Source organism: Cyprinus carpio, chromosome A20 (assembly GCF_018340385.1).
Source record: "Cyprinus carpio isolate SPL01 chromosome A20, ASM1834038v1, whole genome shotgun sequence".
Classification (NCBI taxonomy): Eukaryota; Metazoa; Chordata; class Actinopteri; order Cypriniformes; family Cyprinidae; genus Cyprinus; species Cyprinus carpio.
The window spans coordinates 10,962,504-10,973,735 of NC_056591.1; the positions used below are offsets into that span (position 1 = coordinate 10,962,504).

At 37.6% G+C, this 11,232-nt stretch overlaps 1 protein-coding gene across 1 annotated transcript; it reads left to right on the forward strand.

Annotated features, from left to right (window-relative positions):
• The first annotated feature begins 333 nt into the window (after positions 1-333).
• Positions 334-4,567, forward strand: LOC109080535 (PIN2/TERF1-interacting telomerase inhibitor 1-like). The gene is made up of 6 exons (XM_042777586.1): positions 334-469; positions 856-965; positions 1,160-1,252; positions 1,364-1,445; positions 1,757-1,840; positions 4,405-4,567. Exons 1-6 carry the CDS (start codon positions 451-453, stop codon positions 4,443-4,445), a joined length of 429 nt encoding a protein of 142 aa, XP_042633520.1. The 5' UTR covers positions 334-450; the 3' UTR covers positions 4,446-4,567.
• Positions 4,568-11,232: the final 6,665 nt, after the last annotated feature.

Here is an 11,232-nt window from a genome sequence, read left to right on the forward strand (position 1 = left end):
GAGAAAATGTTTTGGGTGGGAGGGCGGTCTTTTTACAGTTCCAGTAGTAACAACTAAATTCTGTACCCGCTCGAAGTCACCTGCTTTCAAACTCTCCTGTGTGTTTTTGTGCGCGCACTCTGGTTTCGAATTAAAAAGCCAAAAGTTTCCATTTACAACGTGTCTTGCAGCGTTGAGTTTTGTAGCCAATCACAGGCATCTCTGTTGAACGCAGTGGCCAATCAGAGGTGTTTACTGTAGTGAAAGTGACGTGACATTCAGCCAAGTATGGTAACCCATACTCAGAATTCGTGCTCTGCATTTAACCCATCCAAAGTGCATTTTTTATACTAATGCTGTGATGTTTTAGACGACAGACATGAATACAATAATGTATGCAATTCATTAATTTTAATCAGGCACAAATTGGACAACATCCCTGTTCCTCCACGTGTTCAAGGACCCTTCAAGATGTCTATGCTTGCCGAACGTGAGTTTACAGTTTGGAATGTATTTTAGGATAGTTTTTTTTACGTTTTAAAATATTAGTTACCGATTTTTGTAAGACTGTATTAGGAAGGTGTATTTGACTGATGGTTTATGGGTATATTAAAGTTATTATCGCATCCCTCCAGGTTGTTTAGCATGTTTGCTAGCAGGCTAGCAACCGTGGCTCTTTAATAAGAGGGTGAATCATATGAGTTGTCATATATGTATATTCACCTTATACTGTTCCGCATAAACCAATACACTTGTGACATTTCTAAAATAATATTTTCTGATACAAACGTAACACGAAAGTGGATATTTTATTATTGCAGTGGTTTAATAAGTAGAGTTTGTAGCATGCTTCTTATCATTCTGATATTTCACTAGCTCGTCGTAAACAGAAGTGGTCTGTGGACCCCAGAAACAGCGCTTGGAGCAACGATGAGTCCAAATTTGGACAGAAAATGCTGGAACGCATGGGCTGGTCCAAAGGAAAGGTAGCAGACTTAACATATTCATATTCAGAAATCAGTTTTCCTCTTTTTTCACTTGAAAGGTACAAATCTGTGAACTGTAATAATAATAATAATAAAAAAAAAAAAACTCCACTTCTTGCTTGTGTGGAAAGGTAATTCTTCTAATAATGTCATAATTTGTGTGAGTTTGTGTTTCTTTGTTTTTTGTGTGGCAGGGTCTTGGCAAGAGTGAACAGGGGTCTACAGAACACATCAAGGTTAAAGTCAAGAACAACAGTCTGGGTCTGGGCACTGCAGCAAACAACGAGGTGGAGAATCGCTCCTGTTTTCATGGCTTTGAGTTGCCGTGTTGTTGTTTTTTTTTTTTGGTCACATCAATCTTTAATATTATTTATTTATTTATTTGTTTGTTTATTAAGGACAACTGGATTGCCCACCAGGATGATTTTAATCAACTCCTTGCTGAGCTGAACAGCTGCCATGCACAGAACAACACTGATAGTAAGCTGAATTTTAAACATGGAGAGCAATGTGTGTATATATAGTCAATATAATTACCTGTGAGAGCAGAACAATTGAACTTTGGGATGTTTGTCATTGCAGCTTTGAAAATGATTTCCCCCTTATGTTCACTAGATGGTGCTATTGTGGTGTTAAAATAATGTTAAATGTGCTGTGATCATTGCCATGTTGAGAACAATCTATTTTTCATTTCTCTTAAGCATTAGTTGTGTGTCAGTCTTCTGTTTAAAGCCTTATGTGTGATAACACTTTTTTTCTTTTTCAGTTCTTTTGTTTTTGTGTACTTTCAGACCCCACACAGGAACAGGGTTTTAGTTTGGAAGAAAAGTCAAAGACATCTAAGAAAAGGGTCCACTACATGAAATTCACTAAGGGTGAGTCATTCAGTGTCACGGTTTCTTGTAAATTAGGCATTATGCTACGGGACTTTGTTTTGAGAGAACTTTGCTGTGAAACAGTGGTTCTCAACCTTTTTGACTGCAAGGCCCCTCATTGTCCACAACAATATTCATACAATAGGTCTCATGAGTTTTTCCAGTTTTCATAGATGTAAATTCACCTTTTTGAGATCAATTTATTTACAGCTTGTTTTTGCGGTGTTGAGTATTGTAGAATGTTTTGGGTGGGAGGGCGGTCTTTTTACAGTTCCAGTAGTAACAACTAAATTCTGTACCCGCTCGAAGTCACCTGCTTTCAAACTCTCCTGTGTGTTTTTGTGCGCGCACTCTGGTTTCGAATTAAAAAGCCCAAAGTTTCCATTTACAACGTGTCTTGCAGCGTTGAGTTTTGTAGCCAATCTTTTTGAACGCAGTGGCCAATCAGTGTGTTTACTGTAGTGAAAGTGACGTGACATTCAGCCAAGTATGGTAACCCATACTCAGAATTCGTGCTCTGCATTTAACCCATCCAAAGTGCACACAAACAGCATTGAACACACACACACACTGAACACACACCCGGAGCAGTGGGCAGCCATTTATGCTGCGGCGCCCAGGGAGCAGTTGGGGGTTCGGTGCCTTGCTCAAGGGCACCTCAGTCGTGGTATTGCCAACCCAAGACTCGAACCCACAACCTTAGGGTTAGGAGTCAAACTCTCTAACCATTAGGCTACGAATCTCTAACCATTAAGTCAGAATCCGCTCTGATATAAAGTTTGCATAGTTCAGCAGACTCCCAGATCTATTATAACAAGACAAAAAGAAAGCATACACGATGTAAATAAGATAATCATTGTGTAGTTATTGATAAGCTCGGTCAGTTACACCATAAGGGAAGCACCCTTTGATCAGTTTTTACTTTATTTACAGTTTGAAGAAAAGTGTAAGAGGACCAAACGTTCCATGTATACCGTTTCAGGAATGACAAACGTGAGTGTAAAAAAATTACGTGAGTGAATCCGCCAAATTTATCCGCGAGTGACGTGATACCTGTAGCACTGACGGTTCAAACTCTCTGAAAAGCCGATGTCAAACCAGAGCTGTGCTTTAAGTGATGCAGAGTAAATTCAGAGTGATAAAACTTCAGAAGCAACAAGTCTGTGTTGCTGACACATTTGAGCAGCTTCTTTAGCAGCTTCTACAGGTAAAATTTATTTAAAGGTTATTTATGTCTTGTCTCTGTCACCTTTTTCACCCATGAGTTTGCATCCCTGAGTTTTTTGTGATGTATATTGGACAAGGATTTAAAAAAATTATAATAATTATTTAGAAATATTATTAAATATTATTTTAAAATGATATTTTTTTAACATATATTTTTCTCACAATTTGTACCCAATAAAATATTTCAGCACTTAGAAGTCATATTTTTAAATGTAGGCTTTCTAATTTATTCAGAATTTTCAAGGCAGTGGGAATCCTGGTTTTTCAAAGAAAAAAGGCTGTTTTTGAGTGGGTGAATTGAAATAAGTATCTTGATTTTTGTTGTTTGGTCATATTTTAATTCTTGTTTGGTTTTATTTTGGCTGGTTCAGAACCACTGCTGTAGGATGATAGTTTTCTCCTTACAATTTTATTTAAAATAAACAAAAATAATAGTTATATAGTTCATAGTTAATAACACAGTTATTTGTGGGCACATGTTAGGTGATTGACCTTTTCACAGAGAAATCATCTGAGTTTCTCTCTGTTCGGTCAGGTTTGTCTATTTAAGTCTGCTGGTGAAAGGTTGTTGATTTTTATAAATAACCTACCTAATGTGTTTAATTTGAAAAACCAGCAGCTAAGCCAGTTTTTTTTTTATTTTTTATTATTATTTTTCAATATCCTTTATAAATGAAGCCTCCCCCCCCACATCCATCACTTCCTGTGTTCAGTAGCTGAACTTTGTATGCTCTGGCTTATGTAGTAAAAGCTCACGGGTCACCGCTTCAGCATGATCAAATTGTGCGGTCAGCTTAACCAGAAGGCTGTGCCGTCCCTAGTACAGAGCGTCACTTCATGATTCTCCAAGTTTTCTGACTATCATGTAGACAAACAATTAACCTGAGTTTGATCTGGCAGTTGAACGATCTCCCTGAATGTTTTGTCACGCACTGTTGACCTCTGCTGAATGGCTCACATCCTTCCCAGCATGGAAAGCAGGGCGGCCTGATGTTTGTTGATGGTCTTTATGAGTTGGAAATGTATTTGCCCTCAGGTTTTACATTCTTGATACTTCGACATTAGTAAGAGTGGTATTTTTATACATTGTCTCATTTTCCATGATGGATGTTTATAAAAAATGTCAGGAATGTTGGGAAAAACTCGTTGTCTCTTATCACCTGAGAGGACACCGTAGAATAGCGCTCCTAAGCTTGACGTCCTGTTTCCTGTGAGGAGCACAGGCCAGCACACTCACTTCTCAAAATGGCCTCAATCAGCACCTGATGAGTCTCACAGATAACAGAGCATCCAAAACAATGTTAATGTTGTTGTTGTGGTTGTCTCTGTTTTCAAAGCCTTTGTTCAACTACAAGAAGGAAGACCGTACTCTCAGTAGATGTGTCTCATGTCTCATGAGACGAACTGGACATCTCGCACACAACCTCATCACGACCCCCTGTGGTAATTGGGCCACCTCACTAACCTCATGTCCGTGACCTCAGCTCAACTCTGATTGGTTATGTGGCTGTCCTTTACTTCCATAAGTCACATTTTGTGACTTCCTGGAGTGAAAAAGCATCACTCAAGCTCATTAGTAAAAGTGTTTTTTTTTTTTCTAGTCTTGGTATGATTGACATCACATTCTGAAAACATAACTATTTAGAGATTGATGGTAAAAGGTATTCATACGTTTTGCAATGCAATTCCTATGAAATCCTCTTTGATTATGATTAACATAATGACACATGAATTCTCGGAAATAGAATCTGTTCTCTTAAGGTATGAAGTAATTTGATCAATATCAGTTTGTTCAAGGTTTATGTTGCTGTATCTGAGAGTGGAACTGAGATGTCTTGGACAAACATAACGCTGGTTGTTACAACTGCTCACAGATTTGTAGTTTGTTGTCATGGCAGTTGGCTGGTTACCGCGTCAGGGGTTCCGCCCATCTCCCCCGTGGAGGCTTTGTTGATTGGATCATCTTTTGCTGATATTGGTTGCTCTGTAACCCATAGAAGGCTTCACTCTTTGTATGTTTTCCTGAGAAACAACCTCACCAAAGGGTTGCCAGGTTAAGGCCTTTAATTGATTTAACAGATGAACGCTAAAAGTGTGTAAAATGTAAATATGTCAGTTACTCTGGAATCCATTAAACTCTCTTACCAGTATACCATCATCATAATGTGCTTAGCTGCTTGCTTGAAATATATTATGAAATAAAGATTGGGGATCAGTATTTGAAAAGTTTTTAAAAGAAGCTCTTGTGCTCACCAAAGCTACATTAATTAATTCAAAATACAGTAAAACCAATAATAATGTCAAATACAATGTGAAGTATTTTTGCTTTTTGAGTACAATTTAAATATAATTTATTCCTGTGATGACAAAGTGGAGTTTTCAATAGTCATTAGTTTTCAGTGTCACGTGATCCTTCAGAAGTCATTCTAATGTGCTGTTTTGCTGTTTAAGAAACACTTCTTATTTTTGCTTATTTTCAATGTTGTAACTGGTTTGATGCTGCTATATTTTGTTTGAAAACCGTGGTACATTTTTTTTTTTAGGATTCTTTTATGAATTGAGTTCAAAAGAGCAGCATTTATTTTAAAATATTAAATCTTTTGTAATGTATTGATGCAGTTTGCCACTTGATCAAATTAATGCATCTTTGCTTAAGTATTCATTTCTTTTCAAAATAAAAAAAATACTTTCCCAAATTTTTCGTTGTACTGTAAGAATACCTGTACAGAAACTTTTACTGTCTAATGTACAGTAGTATTTATTTACTTACTTGCTTATTTAGAGTGGACAGCAATTATGTGTTACCTTATCTAAACAGTGTTATTTTGTAGAAAAATTATTTTATTTTTTTAAACACCAAATAATTTCTATTGACTTTTATTTCATAATTTAGCATGACTTTACTTTTATTCTAAAAAATGGTAATACAGTGAGTAATTCGTCAACTTTTGACTATTAATAATCTTAAATGTAGTCTGTAGAGGTCTGTTGGTGTTGAGTAGCCTCTTGGTGCTGATTATCTTTTGTCAGGAAAATAAAGTGTAGAGTGAAATGATGTTGCAACTGCATATATTTCTCCCAGTCTTAAGATGTTTTGGACTGGTCCTTTAGAATAGAAGCAAACGAAACCCTGCTCTAGATGGGGATGGAGTAGGTACACAAGAGGTTGCTTGTTTCAAAGATTGATGACTTTCAAAACAGGAGAAAGGCACCAGCGTCTCCAGAACCCATCTCAGACATGAGCACCGTAAACCAGTAACCCAGATTTAATTGGAATGCCCATTTAATTATCAACTGTTCCAGTATTTCTTTGATGCAAGTTGAACTGCCAAGCACTTCACTAATCTGAGTGGTGCTGAGTGGGTCAACCATGTTACACAGGACTGAACAGACCACATTTTGGACCCCTTCATTAATAATTGACCTGATTTCTTTTGATAAAACAAAACCAGTGCATATAATATTTTCATCATTACTATTTCCTGCTCAGCCAGTTAAAAGAACACCCCCTCATGTTTTTTTGTCACCTTCACTTCTTTTTCTAGAAAATCCTTTTTCCTTGTTTATTTAATGCAACTGAAAACGCTTAGAACTATCCAGGTGTCTTTTGAGGCAAGTCAATTAGTATTTCGCTTGTTCAGATTAGCAAGTCGAGCCGAAAAAAAAGCCTCTGTGATTGCTAATCCGGTTTGGCCAGAGTTCTGTCACATTCGTTACTCTTCTCAATCGGTGACCTTGCTTCTAGGGCCCTATGAAATCCATTTTATTTTTTTTATTTTTTTTCTGTTTTAATTTTCTGGATTCCATTTTGTCCATTTTAATTTTTCTAGACGTCTATTTTAATGGTAAAATTAAATTTTATTAATCAAAAAGTGTAAAGTCTTTTTATGCTTTTGCTCACTAAAGTATTAAATCATGAAACTTACACAATTTAACATATGTTTTCCATAAATTTTCTGGATTCCATGTTAATGACTAAGTAATCAAAGCATTTCTAATTAATTTAATTTATAATTTTTTTTTTTTTTGTGTATGTACATTGTTTGCTGTTAAATAAGTTTTGGTAAAAGTAAAAATGTTTTAATAATAGTTTTATATTATTGTTAGTAGTAATTCATTATATTAAGTAATTATATTCCTGTCACAGTTTCTTCAGGAAGTTAAGATGGAACTTTTATTTTGATGGGTTGCTGTGAGCGACCTTAAAGTTTCTGTTTCAGTTGTATATGATTTGGACAATAGTTTTCTCACAAGAAACGGTTAATTGCTCATGCAGTGACTCTCAGAGCAGTTCTAGAGGTTATTTTCATGTGTTCACATACTCTCGTATATTGAGGCGGCAGAGTCTGAAAACACTGCGAGCGTCCCGTGCACTTCACTATGTGTGTAGTAAACAAAACCATTTATTCACAAAGAGACATGCAGAACCAGGGCTGTCCCAACTGGTGTGGCCGCAGTGAAAGGACTGTGGGGGAAACACTCCAATCATAGGTCCTACCTTGCATCCAGCAGGATTTTATTCGCCTTGTGTGCACTGGTAGACTATACTGCCACATCATGCCTAGCCTTTTAGACACTTTAAAAGAGTTTGTTTTTAAAGGAATAGTTCACTCAAAATTTTTGTTTTGCTTTGAAGAATGTCCAAAGCCATACTTTCTAATATCATGTACGTTTTTAAATGAGGACTAGTGCTGTCCATCCAACTTTTGAAGGAATTAAGAAGCAATGTGAACAGATTCAATAAGTTGGTTATTCACAGAAAATAAATGCCGGATTCACACTGAAATTATTTGTATAATGATTTTTATTCTTTTTCTTTCTTTTTTTTTTCTCTTTAAGTAAAAAAAAAAGCCATGGACATAAGAATTGGTTGATGTAGTTCTCAAAAGGGACCTACCAAAATGATTCATGAATTGGCCAGATATAGCCTTCAACTCAAACATCAATGATTTAATTAATAATGAATCAAACTGAATCATCTTCTTCATTACATCATCACTGATTCTTTGATTCAACATGAATCTTGAGCTGATCCAGTTTCTTGAGTTTCAACTCAATGATTCTTTGATGCAAATGAAATCTGACTGATCCAGTTCTGAGTCAAAACTCACTGATTTCTTTGATTCAACTTGAATTCTGCTGCTTGGTCTTGAGTTCAGCTCACTGATTTGGGATTCAACATGAATCGAGTGATTCCAGTCTGAGTTCAACTCAGATTCTTTGATTCCAACATGAAATCTGACTGCCCAGTTCGTGAAGTCCCCTCCACTGATAAATATTTCAATCACCGTGATAACCAGCGTACTTGGATGGGAAGGGTTTTTCAGTGACTTAAATGTCATTAGTGTCTCACCTAAAGCTGTCATTTTGACGTATTGTAAAATCTAGAATCTATAACGATGAGTCATATGATGCTATTTAATGGTACTTTGCATTTTTGAAGCGTGAAACTCTTCTAGTTCCCCAGTCCTTGCAGCTAGTAATGGAACCAACAGAACGTGACTACGTACATGATTCTGTATTTCACATTTTAGTTAAGTTAATCCTATGAGGGTTTCCATTGGGCAATTGTTGTTACAACACCCAAACTACCCTCTTTGTTAGTTGATCGATCTCTTTTCAAAAAGTAAACAGGTAATTTTTGGGCGCCACTTGTGTTCCACTGTGATCAGTGGAAAGCTTGTTCGGGCCTGGCCTTTTGTTTAGACCCTTTACAGGATACCATTGGCTTACCTTGACGGCAAGGTACTCCCCCTTTGGCAAGCCATGCTGAAAAGGCCCTAGAGCAATATATTTAAGCGCGTGTTACAGGAGCTGCTTGTGGAGAAGAGGATGCAGCTGTACAACCGGACCTCCGCGTGACGACTGCGCCCAGAGGCACTCCATGGAGCCTTTGAGACTGCTGGAAAACGGGAGGTATTGAGGTGGGGGGGCCGCCCGCTGAACCGTTTGTTTTTCCTCCGGCCGTTTTCATCCCCTGTCGACATCTTTTACCTCTAAACAACTTTCTCTCGGCAGGAGTTTCAAAACTGTCCAGTGACCCTATCGCCATTTAAATCAATGTTGTACAAAGTTGAATGCCACTAGAAAATATCCATTGTCAATAGGTTGCGACCGAACGCTTTCCTTTTCATCTCTCCGACGTTTTGAAATGCATAAATAAACAGTTCTCTTTTTAAATCAAAAAGGAACGATCACTAACTATTTTTAAATATGTAATTTGGTAGCCTACGTTAGTTTGACAGGTTTTCGCAGAAGCATCTGAGAGTTGAATAGCCCCTCTGCCCTACTGTGTTTGAAGCGAGCGTCGAAATGTTTATAAATGTTCTATGGTGTGGCATAATGTCAAAGAGTGGCTAATAAAAGGAATCCCTCCGTTGTTTTTAACCTGCCTCACAGGACAGGACCTTTCCGTCCAGCAAAACAGACCTAGCTTGTATTTTGGGAGCGATATCAGCACGAGAGACAAGAGACCAAGATGGAGGTAAGCAAGTGCAAGTTGACACACATCCATCCTTTTTTAAAATTTGCTACAATAATATTCCGGTCAGTTAATATAATACGGTGGCCAGAGTGCAAAACAATCCAATTCTGAAACAAAATAAACAATTCAAGAAAACATTATATCAAGTCAGACAACCAATGACCATTTGAAAACAAAATAATCAGCAAAAGCCACAACTGGCATATCAGAAAAACTGGAAGAGGTAAGGTATACGGGTTTGAGACAGACGCGCCATGGGTTTGGGATGACTCCCCGCTGACTGGACGAGACATCTGTCAATCAAGGTATAGAGGAAGATGCAGCTGAAGAACAGCAGAGTCATTGGAGATTTGAAAAGATAGAAAATAAGTTCGCTTAAAAGGCAGGATCGGAACTCCGGCTCGATCGTGGGTCAAACACCGTTAATGACACACGCTTAACCATCTGCGCTTACTAGAGCTGATTATTCACAGCCGCTTAAAGTGTTGATCAGCCCAATCACACATTGAAAACTGAATTACGCTAACAGGTGGGCTATTCGCATTCGCGTAAATATACACTCTGTATGTTTTATCCATAGTAAGTGCAGTTCATACAATACATTTAAACTGGAGCTACTTAAATACCATCTCCTAACTTTCTACCACGCAGTCTGCTGTTCTTGGCTGGTTCTTTCTGCATACGCCCAGTCAGTGGTGAGTAAACCTAAACCAATAGCCTGTCTCCAAACTATACCTCCTCTCTCTTCCAGGTTTGTGTGATTTGTAATGTTCACTAACAAATTGTTGTTGTGTTTTCTGAATTATTTTGTTTTTTAGATTTTCATTTTCAATTTGTAATTTATTTGTTTTCAGAGGTGCCATTGCTTTTATAATTTTTCTCGCTACCGTAATATAATAATGTTGGTTACCAAAATAAAAATAAAAATCAGTTTGTCCCTCCTTTTTTTTTTTTTGTGTTTTAAACCAAACCAAAATACTTGGTTAAGATGCGGTCACGCTATCATTGTTGTGTGGTGAATTTTTTGTGGGCAAAAATCAAAGTAATTTTAATAGAAATCCATTTCATTTTGCGTGAAGGTGAAATATTTCTCCATGTGGATTTCACAATTTTTCACGGATTTGCCAAGAATCCAACGTAAACGGTGACTTCTGGAGGATCTGTTGCCAAAATTTTGAAAACCATGGACAAGTTACTGTACATTTGTGGTAACCAACATACCCAAGACACAAATGCTGTTTAACCCCTAATATTACTTTTAAGATCCGTAATCTTCCAGAGTCTTTCCTCAATGTTGAACTGACATTTGAAGTGTTACCTAAATCTTGAGCGTAATATTGAGATGTAGCAAAGCTATTGCAGCAGATTACATGTTACCTTACGGTCCAGCCCATATGTAAGGACCGCTGACCTCCGCTTTTACGTGACCCGCTCGCAGCAAGTTTCAGGCTGATAATGAGCCGCGTCATAGCGTGCAGTCTGACTCCACACATGAGTCACTGTAGGCAGGGATCCCGCTTAAATCCCCTTAAAGGATTTGCACCCTCTCTCTACTCTTTCACCCCTAGTCCTGTCAGGCTCCTCTGGTCAAATCAGGTAGTGTATTTCTGATGATACTTGAAGCTCTCGATGGCGCCGCAGACGGCTGCTTCAGTGCTTGGCTCTCCAGTGTTTGTACTGT